This window comes from Phalacrocorax carbo, chromosome Z (genome assembly GCF_963921805.1).
Source record: "Phalacrocorax carbo chromosome Z, bPhaCar2.1, whole genome shotgun sequence".
NCBI classification, from domain to species: Eukaryota; Metazoa; Chordata; class Aves; order Suliformes; family Phalacrocoracidae; genus Phalacrocorax; species Phalacrocorax carbo.
The window spans coordinates 79,225,571-79,245,295 of NC_087548.1; the positions used below are offsets into that span (position 1 = coordinate 79,225,571).

General features: G+C 39.3%; 1 protein-coding gene across 3 annotated transcripts in view; it reads right to left on the bottom strand.

The window, feature by feature from the left end:
* EDIL3 (EGF like repeats and discoidin domains 3) overlaps window positions 1-19,725 on the bottom strand; it is a 259,990-nt gene that overhangs the window by 40,741 nt on the left and 199,524 nt on the right. For all 3 annotated transcript variants that reach the window (XM_064438134.1, XM_064438131.1, XM_064438133.1), the window contains 3 exons: window positions 18,988-19,143; window positions 17,724-17,868; window positions 10,055-10,239 (listed from right to left, as the gene is read on the bottom strand). In XM_064438134.1, coding sequence (XP_064294204.1) covers window positions 10,055-10,239; window positions 17,724-17,868; window positions 18,988-19,143 — 486 coding nt within the window. The remainder of the gene's footprint in view (window positions 1-10,054; window positions 10,240-17,723; window positions 17,869-18,987; window positions 19,144-19,725) is intronic.

Genomic DNA, 19,725 nt, shown 5'->3' on the forward strand with positions numbered 1-19,725 from the left:
TTAAGCAGAGTAGAAAGAGGGTCTTGCACAACACACCTGAGTTAACATGGAAACCAAACCCCAAAAGGCCAAGCTATTAAGTATTCTGCTGAGACCAATGTTTGGGATGTTACTGGGGAAAAATACATCATGAAACCAATGAATACACTAAGATTCAGAAACAGCAAGAGAAATGTGCATATCTACTTTATGTGATGCTTTAACATGCTGAGATAGGACTGTTTCATTTTTCTGCTTGCTGCTAGGTAAATGTCAGCCTGGTTATGTACATTGACGCCTCCTCTGAAGAAGGCTGCTAGGTAGTTTATTGCCTTCTAATTTAGATTAATTTGAGGTTCCTTTGCCACCAGTACTTCTTTGGTTTTGTGTCTCAATTTCATTATTTACTTAGCAAGAAATATATGATCTCTGCTCATCTTTTGCCAAGCTAGGAACCAATCTGTTTATATCTACTTAATGTTTGGAACAGAATAGGAAAAAGAATAGCAGATTTTGAACAAACATGTTCTGAAGTCAAACAGAATCTTGTAATACAGCTTCACTGTTTTTTTAAAGTGGTGTAAAGACAAAAATCATATGAATGCAAAATTGAGAGGCCTATTCAGTGAAGAATAGCTTTACAAGACCTTTGTATATTTCACTCACAAGATCTTGACAGAAACATGGAAAAAAACGTAAAATTCTTGCTTATTCAAGAAGTAACATTTGGGAACAAATGTGCAGGACTAATAAAACCAGCACAGTCCAGCTAACAAAGCATTGAGTCATCAGAAAACAGAACTAGACCCAGTTCCACTCTATTCTTTTGCTTTCATCCTGCACTGGCTTTTGTCTTCTCCGGTTTTACATCAGGTATTTTTTTGCTGCTTAAAGATACTTGACCTTGTCAAGGTCACTTAATTTCTCTCCTTTATCCATATTTTGTTTGTCACCCTTTTGTCTTGTTGAGACTGGAAGTATTGTGGGGCAACAACTGTGTCCAATTGTTCTTGAATATAAAACTAATTCAGATGTAGCTATGAAAACAATGAGCAGTTTCATTAGGAAAAAGTGGATGCTATTTTGAAACACTGCCATGGTAGACGGCAGCATGAATAAGAAACACATTTTCATCCTTTCCTTCTGTATTGCTGTCTAGCCAATTTTGTAGCCATTTTGTTATTTTAAAAGAGGGCAAGGAAAATATGGTTTAGTTTCACAAATTGAGATAGAACATTCTTTCAAATCAGTGGACAGGATACCTAGGTGAAACAGGTGGGAATTTAAAACAATGAAAAACTAATATCTTTCCATTAAAATTTAATGCATGCCATTTTCAGAAGGTGCTGCTATTGGCATCAAGAGAGCAAAATTTCCACTGTAAATACACAGTAACAAAAAATACTTCAGCCTCAAATTCTATGCATATCAAAATTCAGAGCAACAAGAGAATTTTGCTTACACTCCCAGATTTTTTAAAGCAAGATCAAAAACTGTTATTGTAATAGGAAATGGGTCATTATTTAATCTAAATTTCATCTGCAGGGGAGTGGTACACAGAGAAAAACTACAAGTCACTAAGGAACTGACAGTACTCTTTTGCAACGCTTTAGAGCTAGACATGATTCAGCTGTTTATGGAAACTTCTCAAGTAATTTTTTTTCTTTTTAGTGATAATGAAGTTGTTACTTTTCAGAGATAGGTTCTGGAACACTGAATTAACCCCTCATTTTTTACTGCAGACTTAACAGAGGGAGTAGGGAATACCATTCAGTGCAATGAAACATTTTCCTCCTATAAAATATTAACCATAGCTATTTTACAGTTCAGGTGGACTCTTTCTTTTGTACCTGTTTACAAAGAAGCTGTCACACAAATTTTGTCCCAGGAAATAATCATGCTGTATCTATTTGTTGCCTATTTCCTGGGCACCTTGTAACAAAGAGCTTCTGTACTCTGCCTCTCCTTCCAACAATCTCCTTGTATTTGGCTAGAGTAAAACGAATGATTCTACCAAGGCTTTAGACTTCGCTACCTAAATGATAAAATGCAGCCTAAATACAGCATTGAAAAGGCAAAATAAATGAAGATTTTATGCTGCCTTATTTAATTTCAAGGCTTAAATTCAATTACCACTGTAAACATTTCCATCAAATGAATTGCAAAAGAAAGCTTTGCAAAGACAAAAGCAATTTAGGAAGGACAATGCTGAAATGCACAATTTAGTAACATTATTAATGTGAATAATGCATTTAACTTGAAATGATTTGGGGGAAAAACTGCGTTAGAGAGTGACCTCTGGAATGGCCATCAAATATTTGCTGGCATGTAACTGCAACTAGAAAATCAAGGCATACCTCTTAATACCATTTCTCTAAGCTCTGTGTTTGTTAGTAGTGTTAAAAAAGCATTGGTAACATACAGAGAAATCAGAGTTTAAAAAAAAGGAAAAAGAAAGAAAAAAAGCTTGCTGTTCATCTCAAGCTACTCACTGTCCTAAAAGCAAATAGTGATCATATAGTTGCAAACTTAAGTCTGTGGTTTACGGGCAAGTGAAGAAGTCAGTAAAGTGACCTGTTTGGCGTTCTAGCCCAGGCAGTGCAAAGTTAGTAATTCAACAGCTCTCTTTACCTGCTTTTGTCTTTGAGTAAATCACTTGGAACTATTTGTCTGTTACTACCTTACTCTACCACTGACTGCTTTTTATACGGAAATTTATCTGTAGCAAGTTTCTGGCAAAGTATGGGAAAGGAAAGCTCCATATTAATAATTTAATCACAACCCATCTTGTTATGCTACTGCATCCTGTGAACTATCAGACTGTGTGAACAGAGTATTACTCTGTGAAGCTGTGCACTGAGGTAAGCATAAGACCAAGGAGATGCCAAAGCTGAGTGCCCAAGTCAAGCCCTTCAAGCAGAAAATGACAGCTGCCTTGGCAAGAACCACAAGAAAAGAAAAAGATTACTTTGAGTTGAAAAGATAAAATGACCAACATTGACTGTAAATATCTTTCAGTATCCCAATAAAAGGCATGGCACAAAGAAAGGCTGATCTCTGCACAACTTGTCATTTGCTACGTGAAATCTGTGAACTCACTTTTCTGCTTGTGAGAAATTATGTTTGAAACACAGTACCAACTTTGCACCTGAAGAATGAGAGACCTTTTGTTGCTGTACATGTAAAGGACATTGATTCCTTTCCTGATCTGTTAGTGATGGCTGTGGTTTACTGAAGCTGCAAAGAAAGATAAATGCCCTTTATTTATAACCAGTTATAATTAAGCTTACAATTCCCATAGAATACTGTATCTTTCAAAGACCAGTCACAGCACACTTCTTAGCAGCCCAAGCCTTGTAGAAGTAATGTAATTTCCTCATTACCTTAATTACTAGATTGTTCTTAAACTAACATTTTATCCTATTCCAATTTTGGGTCTTTCAACTCCTTATTTAATTAAGATGTTGTTAAGCATTTTCTTTTTTTCCAGAGTGTGGGTGTTAAAATAAAAGTTTAAAGCTGGTGGCTAGACAGAAACTACTTATTTGACTACTTTAACCAGTATTGGTATTAATGCTGACTTTGCTAACAACAAAATTCAAAAGATAATTAAATGATCCACACAATTTTATCCTTATGAGTTGTTTTAAGAATAGAGACAAGCCTACAGTATAGTGATTTCCTATCTAATATGCCTCTGCAGAATTCATTACAAATGAACCGGTGAATACAACAGAAAATGGGAGAAAGAGGCAGGTGCAATAATAGATGAGAAGCAAATAGCACATGAGAGAAAGGAAACAACATTCCTTTTCATTAGTGACAGAATGAACATCAACATTAAAATAAGTTCAGCTAACCAATATGAGATGAAAAATAATGTTCTCTTCCCATATTAAAAAGGTAAGGATTCACCTCACATAACTTCCATAACTCAAAAATTCATCTTCTAGTTTAAGCTGATTGTCTATCATCGTGGCTAACAGAGTAAAGGCATATATCCAGGGTGATTCATAACAGGAAGCTTAAGACACTTAGAGCAGGATGAGTTATGCTCTGATAATGCTGTCCTCTTTCATTGACTCTATAAGGAGCCTAAGCAAATAATTAGAAGTAGATATTTTAAGATATCTATAAATTGCATATGTAAATGGTATATATAGAATCTGTAAAATAAAAAATTACTGTAGTTTAGTCTCTTTGCATCAGGTTATATAGCCAATAAGTTAGTGACATCTAAAAAATGGTCTGGGTTGTCTCTCTAGGTTCATGTTAGTTGTGCTCTGCAGGAGGCTGCTGGAGCTGATACAGCATTAGGCATGGTTACCCTCTGTCTTGTCCTAATCCTCATTTATCTTAGTATTTAAACAATTTCAGATGACTTGTGTTGGTGGTACAAAGCACAACGCGTACCACTATGAAGTTTTGTAAATACTGGAGAAACGTAGCACAAAGTCTACTTCCTGTAACAGTACTCTACAGGAAAAACTGAGTAGAACTGGGTCAGGTTTAGCCTTTAAATAACAACGCACTCATTTGATCACTTAGAAGCTTAAACACTCTAAATAAATGCTAGACAATGAAGATACGTAGATCCTATGATGGCATGACACTTTGTAGATAGAGATGGTTTTCCATCTATATAACAAAAAGTGGATAAATATTTGGAATACAATTTTACCTTTGATTCCAAACAAGAGACTTTGTGAAGTAAAAAAGATGATCATGTATTAAATTGTGCTGAGACAACTACTTTCTAATGGTGTTGATGAAAAATCTCAGTAATATTGTCGAATACTGGAGATGAGGTTGGTAGGAAAATACCCAACCCAAATATATTATACTACTGGCAGTCATCACATTTTAAAAATGTATAGGTATATATGTAACGGTTGCTTTGGCACTCCTCAAAGGATCTGCTGTTTATCAGCAACTGGCTTTTCCCTAACAGTGCTTAGCTATTTCCATCACAGGCAATCAGCAAGATAAACATTAGAATAAGACATTGCTTGTTGCTTCACTCTACAGTTTAGTGGAAGGGTGATTTCTTAAATCGTCTGAGCTCAACGGTAACTATTTAATAAAGAACTGTGGATAAACTGTACTAGGTTTATCACTCACGCACACCAGGCTGAAGAACATTCCACTAGCTTTGCAGCAAAATACAAGCTAAGCACCAGATGAAAGTTATTTTTGCAGTGAGTAAACTGTTTTAAAGTTTCAAGTACAACTAGAAACACAAAGCTATTACAGCACTGCTGGTGACCTAAAGATAATATGGAGATGTAAAAAGAACCTCAGCAGGCTTCCAAGATGGACATCCTTTCCATCCAGCTGTGCTCTGTAGAGATACAGGCCTTGAAAAACCCCAGAATGTCACTGGTTTTAAGATAAAATACTACCAATACCTATGTACAGTTAGAAAGTTAGAACTAGGATAACATACAAAAGAATTTATGCAAAGCAGATGGTTGTGGGGAGAAGAAAGCTCCGACTACCTGGAGACACCAAACAAACTGAGATGTCTCATCTCCAAGGAATATTGCAGAGGATGGTAGAACAGAGAAACAGCATCAGAGAAATTACGTGCTGAAGCAGTGGGCAAAGGACAAACAAGCAAAAACATTAAAGTACAAGCTGTTGCTGCCCCTATTGGGCAGTGAGAGAGAGTGGGAAATCAATACAATGACGGATATGGCATCTGCCAATCTAGCAGAAAAAAAGGAAATATTTTCAAACACCAAAACTTAACTAACAGTAAATAGAAAGAAGGGAGTTTAAGCTGCTGTCCTGATTTCATAATTTATGACTGCAGAAAATCAGTAATAGATTGGGAATGGATTTTGAGGAAAATGTTTATTCTTTTGAATGATACTCTCGGCTAGGTAAATGGGATACAGAATGGAGAAAATCTGTTTACAAGAGCAGTCACCAAGCATCTGAAAGATCAATAGGAATAATTTTCAATAACCTTTATAGCCTCAGTGCCTCGTTCTGGGCATAAGGTGGGAAGTACTTTAACACTTCCTTTAGAGTCAAATAACTGAAGCAATGGGAAGTGGGGAGACCTGCTGGAATGGCAGTCCTGGGTTGTGCAGAAGCACTCCCCAAACTGGCAGAGCAACCTGGTCATGGTAGTTCAGCAAGAGATCCTGGGAAAAGCCAGTGAACTGATTCAAGGTAGCAAATGATGCTGGCAAGCAAATCAAAGTAATGAGAGAAAGGGACTGCCTTGAAGGAAAGTGAGGTTTAGGCTTTTCTTTTTTTTCTTAGTAATTAACCTAAAATTCTTTACCTTGCTTAGTTTATGGCAATTTTATACATAATTACTGGAAGCAAACCATTACTTTTTTTTGTTTTCATTTCACTTTCCCACCTCCCCCCAGTCTTCAGTTTTACCCTCATTCAGATAATTTCACAGAGGTGTCTCCAAAAGGAAGCGAATCCCTAAAGAAAAGTATTCAGGAGCACAGAGAGCTGCCGGAACTGATTATTTACAATAGATTTCATACCAAACCTGAACAGCTCTGTTATTCTGTATCACCAAATTGCATAGATTTCAACTGCAATGAGTAAAGAGGCACTAAAGAGGCAAGTTTCCTAAGTTAATGGAAGCTCCTGTGCTATGAATTAGGCCAGGTAATTGACATGACTTCTGCAGCATCATATTTAAAGGAGTGGTAGGGATACCCTTTGTCGTGTTTCTGCCCCAGTCAGCAATCAAACACCATGCAGCTGCTTGCTCACTCCCACCACCCCTGCGGGATGGAGGAGAGAATAGGAAGGGCCAAAGTAAGCAAACTCATGGGTTGAGATAAGAACAGTTTAATACTTAAAATAAAGCAGTAATAGTAGTAGTAGTAGTAATGACAATAATGATAATAATAATAATAAAAGGAAAATAACGAGAGAGAAAAAGACAGGTGAAACCTCGGGAGGACGGGAAAAATCCCCCAAACAACAAGTGAGGCAACCACTTACCACTCACCCGCCCACTGATGCCACCAGTCCTTGAGCCGGAGTTGCTGCTTCCGCTGGCCAACTCCCCCCAGCTAATAAACTGGTCATGACGTCATATGATATGGAGTATCCCTTCAGCCAGTTCGGACCAGCTACCTTGGCTGTACCCCCTCCCCTCCCAGCTTCTTGTGTACCCGGCAGAGCATGGGAGGCTGGAAAAGTCCTTGACTAGTGTAAGTGCTACCCAGCAACAACTAACATCAGCGTGTTATCAACATTATTCTCATACTAAATCTGAAACACAGCTCTGTACCAGCTACACTGAAGAAAATTCACTCTATTCCAGCTAAAACCACGACACACTTGGGCAAGCATATGGGAGAATTCAGACCCAGATTATGACTGAGTTGGAAAAGTATGATTTTGGTCACCTAATCTCATTAATTTCTCCCCCACAACACAAAAATCCTTTCTTCCAGTACTAAGGATGGTGTTTGGTGTAAAGGAGTGTTGTGTGGGGAACCTGGAGTTCCTGAGTGAGCAGAGTCTAGTTCACAACACATTTTTAAACAATGGCAGCACCAATAAGGTGTGTATTCTTGAATGTGAAATTACATAATCTGTGTGTGGAGCCACATAATACTTCATACTCCCACCCTCTGGAGCTAAATTGTGAATGTAGCAATCCAGAACACTTTAAAACAAAGAGCATATTTGTTAATGGCTGCATTTTTAAATACATGGAAGTTTCAGCATTTTCCTTTTTGACAGAAAACTGAGCAAAACAACCCCAGCTCATGACAGAGGAGAATTTATCTATCTCTAGGATTCACCCAAAAGGGCTGTGAACTGCCCATAAGTAGCAAGTAGCATCTATGCACATGATGCAAACATCACATCTCAGCACCCATTATCACAGCAGGTGCTCTGAGATATGTGTCAGCACGCAAGCTTTTAAACAGAGGAACAGTTGATAGCAATGGCATTTGGGCGTGCATCCCCCAAAATAACCGTAAATCAGAACAGATCTCTTCAAGTCATCTGTACACCACATACTACAACAATAATTTTTAAAGGCATTCAGTAGGCTTTTACCCAATTTTATAGGCTTTCTAGTAAAAATTATAGAAGGTAAACCAAATAAGGCATGTGGAGAAAACTCAAAAGGCATGGAAACTAACACTGTGAAGTATCATATTGGTAGGTCAGCTACTTTAGCAAAATCCAGAAGTCTATGTCTTATTTTAAACCCATTTTAGGATACCATGGAATTGTTATTGGGATCATTCCTCATAATATGTAATTGCTGAGGGAAAAGGGCATACAAATATGTTTGCTTTCACAGCTTTTTCTTACAAATATGTTTTGACTAAACTCTATGAAAGCAGCATGACGATAAAATTGCAGTCAGTGTGTTAAAATGTAACAATACAAAACTCTGTTTTAAAGAAAAAAAAGGCAAAAAGAACAATGAGGAATGGATGAATTTAAATGACTGGCATGTCTTTCTTACAGAATCGTTACCTAGACTTGAAGCATGTGAGCCCATCTCTACTTGTGGACTGAATTCAAAACAATCAGCCTACAGAAGAAGTTAACAACGAGTTTAAGCACTGAAAAAACAAGTGGTTTTAATATCACCATTTTTTTTAAAAGCAAAAAATTTTATCCTACGTTTATGGAAAAATATTGTAAGACTAATGACTTTCAGAAAAGGGAAAATTGGTCATATTCTTCTGAAGTTACTGAACTTATAGCCATAAAACAAATGAAATAAAAGATTAATATTTCTTCACAATTTTATTTTGACCAGATTTAAAAAAATACGCCTGATACTTCAAGGACTTGCAGAGACTGTGCAAGTGGTCAGATTCAATTTGCATGTTCAGGTAGGTTCAAGTATAGCACAGCTTAGAACAGAATGGAAAATTTCAGAATATAAGAATTAACTCTGCAGCCCCTTCCACCTGTAGTTAATTAAATCCACTGTCACCCACAGGAGGAATAATATAACAAGGATATTTCTGTGGAGTCTCTGCACACCCTTTGTTTCTTGGTATCACTGATGGGGCTAAATATGATACAACCGCCTCTCTTATGTGGAGAAACAGTTTCACCTGCTTCTCCACTGTAAAACAAGCACTAAAATCTTCCTCTTCTCCAGAAGTTACTAACTGCTGTTCCAACAAGCTGCTCTAAATAACTTTCAGCAAACTCCAGGATCTTCTGTTATCTGAAAGTTCCATAGACAAGGCAACTGCTCCTTCCTTTCATTACATGTGTAAACTTGGAGAAAAGATAGTAATTGTATTGCTAAATTGCTTAGCAACTCTAGGTAAAAAAGCTAATCTGTCATAATTTATATGTGAAAAGATTGCAGGGGGTTAGTAGCCACATCTAGTGACATTGAGGCTTCCCACTGAGAACTGCACTGCAAACTGGCAGCTAACTCAAAACACTGCTATTTTCAACAGTTCAAAAAATGTAAATGTGTCAGTGATTGGTCAAATAGGCTTCCATACCAGTGATTTATTGCAATCTTTCACATTAGTGTACTACTAACTTGTATAAATCACTCCCAGACTGAAAACAATCCCTGTGCACAGCTTTATAATGATTTCAAGTACTGAATCAGTCTTTGCAGTTTCAGAGCAATGTAGGAAGGTAATTTTGAGCAGTGTCAATTAGACAATGATAATTTCTATGGGCCAGATTTGCTAATGTGCACAAAGCTGAAGTAAATATGCTTTTCCAGGGAGCTTTGGAAGGTCAGAAGGGGGAAAAAATATAATCTCTCTCAACAAAACTGAAGAAGCCAGTGGAACAGATCTGCAGCTACGATTTGTGCCCATTAACAAAGAAAATTCATGGCTACTGAGCAACTCCTAAGGTTTGGCTAGTGGAGGAGAAGGTTTCCCTGAGCAGGGTTTTCTGAGGTACCAAGGACATGAAGATCTGTGTGGGTTTTCATAGCTTCATCATCAACATGTGGCAGAGTTGAGACGGTTACACTCAGAAGCTGAAGAATATGAATATAATCCTAAACCAGTCAACTTTCCCCATACCTCAAACACAAAGAAGATAAACATTTGGGAAAACCTATGTGAAACTTTACCTGCAACCACTGTGACTGGTCATTGTGGCCAGAGGTCCAGGCATTAACTTTGCCTTGCTTGTCCAGCCGGGCTTTCCTGGGCTCCCAAGCAAACATGTCCATGTTGAGTGTTCGGAAAACACTGGAGGCAGTAATTTGGTAGTCCTGTATATGTCCTGATTTCATCCCCAGGGGTTCAGAGCAACCTGGAACAGCAAAATAAGATCTGTGACACTACCTACTTATCTCTGTAGGTAGTTTAGGTTTTCAGTTATGGAAAAGAAAACTAGCAATTCTCGAAGAAAAGGCTTCAATCAAGACTATAGTTGGAGGAACTTGCAAACAAACAAATGAAAAAATAGCCAATTCAAGACACTTTATTTCAATAGTACCTTGGAAGAATCAAAAACAAGATAGAGAATTCAATGTATTTTATCCTGGCATAAATTTATGAAGGCAAACAAACAGAAAAGATTACTTTCGCCTCTTCTTATCTTGGTTTTATTTTCCTGTCCAGCAGCTTGCTATTGTTTCTCCCATTCAGTTCAATTTTATCATGCTTTTATTCCATATCACATCAACCATGTGTTTGCTTACTGAGGAAACATTAATTTTTCTTAAAACCACTGCTGAAGTAAAGTGTCAACAAGCACTGATCCTTCTACACTTTTGAATTGCCTGACACCTAGCCAAAAACTTAGAAAGCCCCAACACCCACTGACAGTAGAAGGCTACAGAAAAACAATTGTGAAGGAGGGAGAGTAGTAGGAGATAATCACTTAGGAGAAATCGAGCGTTACAGGCTTATTTGTTTAAACCAGGTGGATGTCCCACATCACTGAGTTACTTTGATTGTAGCAGAAGATAGAAATTGGGCTTCTCCTTTCTCTTTTGCATGCTCAGGGGAAAAAAAAAAAGGTAAGTTACTTGATGTTCCTTTGCCTTGCTATTTTACACTGGGAACACAGAAAATGCATTTGAACCCAGAAGAGAGAAGAAGCAATCTGACAACAGGAGAGACACCCTTTGACAACAGTGCTGCAACAACAGTACTGGAAGCCAAGGGATGTAAATGAGCTGCATGGTTTTAGGATTTAAAAACCATGTGGAAAAGAGAGGCAGGTCAAGTGTCTGAGAGTGAGAGGGCTGCTAAGAGGTCAGGAAAGGTGGATGTATGGCTCGGTGGAGTAATGTTTGATGGTTGTTTGAAGAAAAGGTGAAAGAGGGAGATGGGAATGTAAAAAGAAGAAGTTTTATTTCCTTCCTACCCCAGCATACGTGCAGTTGTCCCAGAGTTTTCACTTCACAAATTTGGTGTACCTACTTATTTCCATAGTTGAATAAACACAATTAAATTGCAAATAATATTTCAACATACTCTAACTCATTGAGTGAGAGTATGCTCAGGATCTAACATTCCTGGTTTTGCAAGGAGCACATCATCACTGTGAATGCAGAGAACCCTGACTTTAGGTGTTACTGGGAAAACAGAGTTTTTCCACCTGACACTCACATCCCACTTTGCTGAGCTGGTTCCTTTCAGGTAATCATTTGCTGAGTTACCAGCTGTGTTTCTTAAAGTACACACGTAAGTTGTGAAGGCTTTCCTGCTGGCTCCATGACCCTACTCAGCTGGTGTCTCTTGATAGAACCAGAGCACTGTGTGACCACTTAAAACTCCTTCAAAGTTTTTATTTTGGTTTTTTTTTTTTTTTTTTCACTTTATTTGAGCTAGATATCAAAGCTGGTTCCCCTTTTCTTGAAAGTCCATTTCCTCCACAGTATGTTTACTGAGATTTAAAGACCTGATCCTTTTTTAGTTTCTTTGATATTATTAACAAAAACCTTTAGGTCAGATTCTACTTTCTGTTTCTCCCATAGGTTTAACACACAGAATTAAGTGGAATTATTAGGCATTCAAATCAGGAAGGTAAGACCAGGCCCTTCGTGGGGAGTATAACAGCAGGAGCAAACGCATATTACCAGAGACAGATAATAATAATATGGTCTTTAATGTAGTAACAACTGTATTTAACATTTGAAATACTGAAATGTTTCATATTCAATTAAAAATAAAGAGAAAGGAGAGTTAATTTTTGAAAAATAAAGCAAAACTTTCAGAACTGATTCTCAGGGCACAAATGGAAATTGCACAGCCTTGTCTGTAGAATGAACTACCTAGTTCAAAACAACAAAACAATTTTCCTCAGAATAGGAGGGAGCAATTGATAGCACAAATGAGTACGACTCATCTGTTGCTTTAGAGAAGGACTTTGCTTATTATTAAATTCTGAAGTATCACTCCAGGATCACAAGTGCTGTCAGCAGGAATGTTTAATCTGAGGCATCTGAAGGAGGTTCCTGACACAAAAACATGGGTTGTCAAAACTGTTTTTCAGTGCTGGTCCAATCCATCAAAAATGGTTCTATCTTTTTTGAGTATTATTATTGATTTATGAAACAACAGATGTGTCTGCTTGTGCGTCTGTGCATGCGTGCATGCGTTAATGGGATTTTACACTTGCCTTCCTTCTCCACTGCCCCAAGGGGAGGAGGAAGACAGTTAGAAGTAACAGGAGAAAATGAGAAGAACCATGAAAACCAGAAGAGATGAAAACTGGTGGCAGAACAATGTCTTAGTGCTGTGTCACAGAGAGCAACAGCAGACCCGGTCGATTCCCTGCTCCTATGGCACCCTGTTACAAGAGGGGGCAGATAACACAAGAAGAGTACAGAGACCTCGTTAGATCTTGCAGGGAGAAATTAGGCAAGCAAAAGCCCAGCTAGAACTCAACCTGGCCATTGCTGTAAGGGATAATAAAAAATCTTTTTACAAATATATTAACATCAAAAGAGAATCAAAGAGAATCTCCATCCTCTATTGGACATGGAGAGCAACATTGCCACTGAGGATAAGAAAAAGGCGGAGATACTAAATACCTTCTTTGTCTCAGTTGGATAATGGTTAGACCAGTAACCCCCAGGGTATTCAGCCCCTGGAGCTGGAAGGCAGAGACAGGGAGCAGAACAAACTGCCCATAATCCAGGACGAAGCAGTTTACGACCTGCTGCTCCACCTGGACACTCACAAGTCTCTCGGGCCGGATGGGATCTGCCTGAGAGCACTGAGGGAGCTGGCGGAGGAGCTCGCCAAGCCACTCTCCATCATTTACCAGCAGTCCTGGTTAACAGGGGAGGTCCCAGATGACTGGAGGCTTCCAGATCGTGGTGCCCACCTACAAGAAGGGCCAGAAGGAGGATCCAGGGAACTACAGGCCTCTCAGCCTGACCTGGGTACCAGGGGAGATTATGGAGTGATACATCTTGAGTGCGTGCACCAGGCACATGCAGGACAACCAGGGGATCAGGCCCAGCCAGCATGGCTTCATGAAAGGCAGGTCCTGCCTGACCAACCTGGTCTCCGCCTATGACCAGGGACCCGCCTGGTGGGTGAGGGAAAGGCTGTGGATGTGTCTGCCTGGACTTTGGCAAAGCCTTTGCCACTCTCTCCCACAGCATCCTCCTAGAGAAGCTGGTGGCTCCTGGCTTGGACGGGTGTACTCTTTGCTGGGTAAAAAACTGGCTGGATGGCCGAGCCCAGGGAGTTGTGAATGGAGCTAAACCCAGCTGATGTCTGGTCACGAACAGGGTTCCCCAGGGCTCAGTGTTGGGGCCAGTCTTGCTTAATATTTTTATCTATGATCTGGATGAGGGTATCGAGTGCGCCCTCAGTGAGTTTGCAGATGACACCAAGTTGGGCAGGAGTGTTGATCTGCTTGAGGGTGGAAGGCTCTGCAGAGGGACCTGGGCAGGCTGGATCGATGGGCCAAGGCCAAGTGTATGAGGTTTAACAAGGCCACGTGCCGGGTCCTTCACTTGGGTCACACCAACCCCAGGCAACGCCCCAGGCCTGGGGCCGAGGGGCTGGGAAGTCCCCGGCGGAGAAGGCCCTGGGGGTGCTGGCTGACAGCCGGCTGGGCATGAGCCAGCAGTGCCCGGGTGGCCAAGGAGGCCACCAGCCCCCGGGCTTGTGTCAGCACTGGTGTGGCCAGCAGGAGCAGGGCAGGGATGGGGCCCCTGTGCCCGGCACTGGTGAGGCCATACCTTGAATACTGGGCTCAGGTTTGGGCCCCTCGGGACAAGAAGGGCCTTGAGGGGCTGGAGCGTGTCCAGAGAAGGGCAGCGGGGCTGGGGCAGGGTCTGGAGCACAAGTGTGCTGGGGGGCGGCTGAGGGAGCTGGGGGGGGTTTAGCCTGGAGAAGGGGGGGCTGAGGGGAGACCTTATTGCTCTTTACAACTACCTGAAAGGAGGTTGTAGTGAGGTGGGTGTTGGTCTCTTCTCTCAAGTTACTAGCAGTAAGATGACAGGAAATGACTTCAAGCTGTGTCAGGGGAGGTTTAGATTGGGTATTAGGAAAAATTTCTTTCCTGCAAGAGTGGTGAGGCATTGGAAGAGGCTGCCCAGAGAGGTGGTGGAGTCACCATCCCTGGAGGTATTTAAAAGATGTGTAAATGTAGCACTTCAAGGCATGGTTTAGTAGACAAAGTATTGTTGTGTTAATGCTTTGACTTGATGAACATAGAGGTCTTTTTCAACCCTAATGATTCTATGCTTCTATGACTGTTTGTTTTGATGGGTGAGCTATAACCTCAAGGACAGAATCATCAAACTAGTACAAAACTTTGTGTCTGTAGATAGTCATCCCTCATAGATGTGTATTTATAATAATTATCATGACTCCCCAGGACATCTCCTCTTCACTACACTGTACCTTTAAATTTGCTTTGCAATGTCCCTGTGAAAGGATTCAATCTCTGTTCCCATTTTTACAACCTGTTATATTTAGTGAGAGCTGATATAGACATACTTATGGCTATCCTCAGTGGAAAATCTTGTGTCAAAACCTTTGAGATGCTTTGGATATCAGCATCTGTGATAAATGATATCTGACAACTCTGTATGTTTAAACCCATCTAGGTATAAGTTTGCAGTTACTTCTTATTTGGTCTAGCTCAATGAAACAGGAGCAGTGAAATAATAAGTGTGGATTAACATCTGAAAACTGAAAGAATCCACACAAAGTTATTCTCTGTTGACTCTTCTGAGGGCACAATATCTTACTTTTCAGTCCTTGTTCTGTACCCTGCCCCTCATCTACTTTTTCTTTCAAGGTTTCTCAAACCCCCAGAAGGAAATATTAAATATCCAATGCAGTGGAGGCAAAACCACTTATGGATCTGTATGCGAAGGTCTACATGTATCTTGCCTTGGGCCAGGATTCATGCAGTATTGGGAAAAGCAGAATAGCCCAATTGTTTGAGGGCAAAGGAGATTTTGTTTTGATTAAGTACTGTGATATTTTTCTTTTCTGGAAAATCAAGAGATTTTAAGGATTTTCTTCCTATTAATGAACATAGGATTCCTTTCCAGATTAGATAGTCTGATGATGAACACGGAGAGGGGAATCTAGTATTAAATGCATATGTTACAAAGTCCCCTTGTGTATGAGTTTGTGTGAACAGTACCTATAGGTACTGTCAGGGTAGAGAAATAGTTACCAGGGAACAACATGCCAAAAAGAGGAAAATTACATGCTCAGAAGCTGCTCTAAGTCTCACAAGGATGGTTAAGTTCTGGGGACCGGTATCCCTCTGCCACAACTGACAAAGTCAGAACACTAAGAATTTGCTGAATTGGTACATAGCCACCAACAAGTATGAGCACCAGCAGTGCATGACACAGACTGTATGCAAGAAGGCAGAGCCTTCTATATGCAAATTTTTGAGTGTGAGAGTGAATTGCATGAGTAAGCGACTGTGTTGTGTGAATAGTTATCTGTTTTTAAAAACAACAGCTTGATGCTACTATTAATAACAGCTTAGTGAATAAAGGTACTCTAATAAACAGTAGCTGTGATCTGTTTCTCCCCCCAGATCAATACTCTATGAAAGGAAGGGATTTACAACACAGAGATGTGTAGAACACAAGTAAGGCAGGAACACAGGGACTTGAAAATTAATGTCTAATTTATTGATGGCAAACTCCACATGCACCGATCATGATTTTCAATAAAATCTGACCATGGGTCCTGGTAAGTAAAGCTATTTATGAGCCTAGAGCAGATTATATTGAACATTTTGCTGAAGTTTGTCCTAAGAAATAATTAGTTTTTGTGATCATCTGGTGCTGTGAAACAGTCTCCCTCCCTTCAGTAGTGATTCTTTTCCCTAGCACCAGGGCTTGTTAGAGAAGCCAGACCTCTCAAACTGTTTTTCTGCCTAAGACAGACCACCTGGAATTAGAGTGAATTAGTCTGTCATTACATATAATTATACTCTTCTTTCAGTAAGATTGAAATTGTTTTGCTGAGCCTTGGCTGCCTGCAGTTCCAAGAAATGATGACCTTGAAACTGTTAGGAGACCACTGAAATGAATTCACTTCAGTAGCTTTCACAGTTCTTTGAGCAAAACAATTCCTGGTCATTCTGGCAAGGACTCACTCTAAACTCTGGTTCCAGAAATGGAAGACATTAAAAAAAAAAATCTAATAGACTAAAGCAGCTAGACAGAATTTTCTATTTACTCTCAAACCTATCTATATTGGAAAAGGGTTACAGTGAGATTAATGCATTAACTTTTCATTTCTGAATCTGGTTTTGATGCCACTAGAGGATGGAGAATTATTTAACTCCAGCTGTTTTGATACATCATTCGTGAACTGGATGAGTATTGTTTGTACAGTAAGCAGGCAACCACATAAAAAACATTCTTAAATGAATTCAGTGGAGCGCTCCCACCGGTAAAAGGTTGATCTCTTGAAAAAGATACAAAATTTACATGCTTTACTGAATTTTTAAGGGAACATCATTCTTGCAGAGAGTGGCTAGAGGTCAGGCTTTACATTTATGAGCTATAAATTCTGTTACTACAAAACTTAAGAGGGTTTATATTGGCTCCACTTGTTCATTTACTTTTTGTAATGAGACACAATCCCTGCTTCTGCTAGAAATCCACAAAACAGATCTAAACTGAAATCTTGACTAAAGAAGTCCAGCAAAATATATCTTACTGCACTTTGAGTGGTCCTTGATGGCAGCTGAAGCACCCCTGTCCCTCTGAGGATGTCACACAGCACATTGCCATGGTCACCCAGCAGCCACGAGAAATTACTCAGATCAGCTTTGATGCCTGCTTCTGCCGTGACTGTGCTGTACAGCATTACACAAACAGCTTCGGCAATCAGAAAACATTTTCAGCACCTGCTTTAGGCTGTGCTGACTGTAACTGTGAGCTAAGGACTCTCTGTCTCACGTCTGCTTAGTATGTAACATAACGGGTCCTGATAGCTGCTGATAGTTATTAAAACTGCTATAAATGACCTTTTCTAGGTCACATGTAATTGGAGGCCAATGTGCACAGAAAGATTTACAAAGTGTTATTAGGCTGCTACCACATTACCCTACTACTATTACTGCCCTACTGCAAGCAACTATTGTCACTTACATCATTTAGGTAAGTGTTGCTGCTTATATAATTTACAAAAAAAAAAAAGATAAGTAACTGTCTGGGTAAACTCAGCTCTGCTAACCGCATTTCACCAGGAATAAACTGCACGCAGTTTAGACCTCAGGCACAAAAATGCACTGCTTGATGGTTGACTTCTGAGATGCGTTGATTGCAGAAAACCCACCTGACAGTTCACAGCCAAGAAGTTCCATTCTCAACGTGCAGTGTCTTCTGCACACCTGAGGATAGAGCCGTACATACTGCGACTTAATTGGAGGCGTGAAGGAGTTAGCATACGGCGTGTTGTTGTCCACATTTCCACGAAACACCTGTGATAAAAAGACATATTCATAAAAAATGTGCCAGGAGGGTTACTGGAGGTTCAGCTGATTTCCATGTCTCAGAAATATCTGCGTTGTTCTTCTGACCTTTCCTGTACATTTCTCTGCAAGTTTTTTCCCAAATAGAGGCTGTTTTATCATTTCTAGTGCCCAGCATACAAGTTGTTAAGCAAAACACACTGCCATTGGCTTGCATCAGCATGTGCTTGCCACCTGCACTGAATCAGGACCTCTCTCTTGTCATTCCTAGAAACTGAAGCTACTAATGCAACTAAATTATGTCTTCTTTTCTAATTAGTGTATTAAATATTCCCAATTCAATTTAGCCTGCAATTATTTATGCTGATTGACATTTATTTTTTTTCCCTCTACTTCAAGAACCTGAACCAACTCCCTCTGAAGTGCACTGCAACCCTCCCATTGCTCACAGGGGAAGCAGAATTAAACCTATAAGCATTCTTCTTTTCACTCCTCGCTTGAACCAGATATGCTTGTACTTTGTTTTCTTCCCTCATTATATACCTCTTCACACAGTATTTTAAATTCCAAATAGGCAAACTATGTCTAATGCTGCAAAGTGCCTTAGTTCTATCTTAACTTACAGAGTAAAGGGATTTTTGCTGCTTAGTATGCAAAACTCTATAAAAAATAAGTGCTAACTATAAACTGTAAACACATACTTCCCACTGGATGATACTGTTTGTGTAGTACAGAGATTAACACTGATGAATGGGTTCTATGCTTTTAAGGGTTAACTCTAATCTGCCAATGTAACAAAACTAAATTGAAAACAGTAATGACTAATTGCTGGTAAACTAATTAAAAGGAAAATCACTTAAGTGCAATAAACAGGATTATTCTAGCTTTGGGACGTACATAATATTTACACAACCATCAATTAAAGTATGAGAAATTCTTAGCAGACAGAAAGTGTGAATTTTTTGGTTTTTTTTTTTTGTTTTTTGTTTGTTTGTTTGTTTTCCAGATAAAAATAACAGCAAGGCAACCTACATCATACTGTCAGGCAGTTATGCTTATCTACTAGAGATACCTCATACTTCTGAAGGCAGCTAAACTATAAGGCATATACAGATGACTTAATCTTACCATATCTTCATTTGTGCCTTTTACTTTGTACATTGTCCACGACTTCCCATCATTACTGTATGCAATTTTGTAAGATTTTACATATTCTGGACTTCCAATCCTCTTGGCACCTTGAGTTATAACTCCAGTGACTCGCATCTTCTTCTGCAGGTTTATCTGAAATAACAGTACAATGTTATCACTGGCCGTCTGAGGGACATAATTCTAATTCTAGATTCCTTTGATTGATTTGGTTTTTTTAATGACAGAAAGGAATAAATGTAACTGTAGCATTTAAATTACTGTCTTTACACTTGCATTAATTCCTTTTAATCTTTCATTCATTTCAGGTACATGTGCACTTAAATAAATGAAATGAAAAATATTGAACCAAAAGCCCGTGCTACACTTACATCTTCATGTGTTTGTGTACACACACTCACATACATATATATATAACTGATATACGAGATATTACTGGTGTATTAGTGGGATATAGGATTGCTGCTATATATTTCCTTCCTAAAAAGGAAATGCAACAGCGCGATAATTTACCAAAGGCTGAATCTTCTGTTCTATTAGAAGCCAGTTTGCAATCTCATACAAAAAAGACCCTCAGTTAACTTCAGGTCAAACTAACTTCTTTGTAAAAGTAAAAATAAATGGATGTTCTGTATAGCAAACAATAGACCTTTCCTTGATTCTCACTGGAAATTCATATACCTGAAGATAATTGATAAATGCTAACCCCAAAATAGT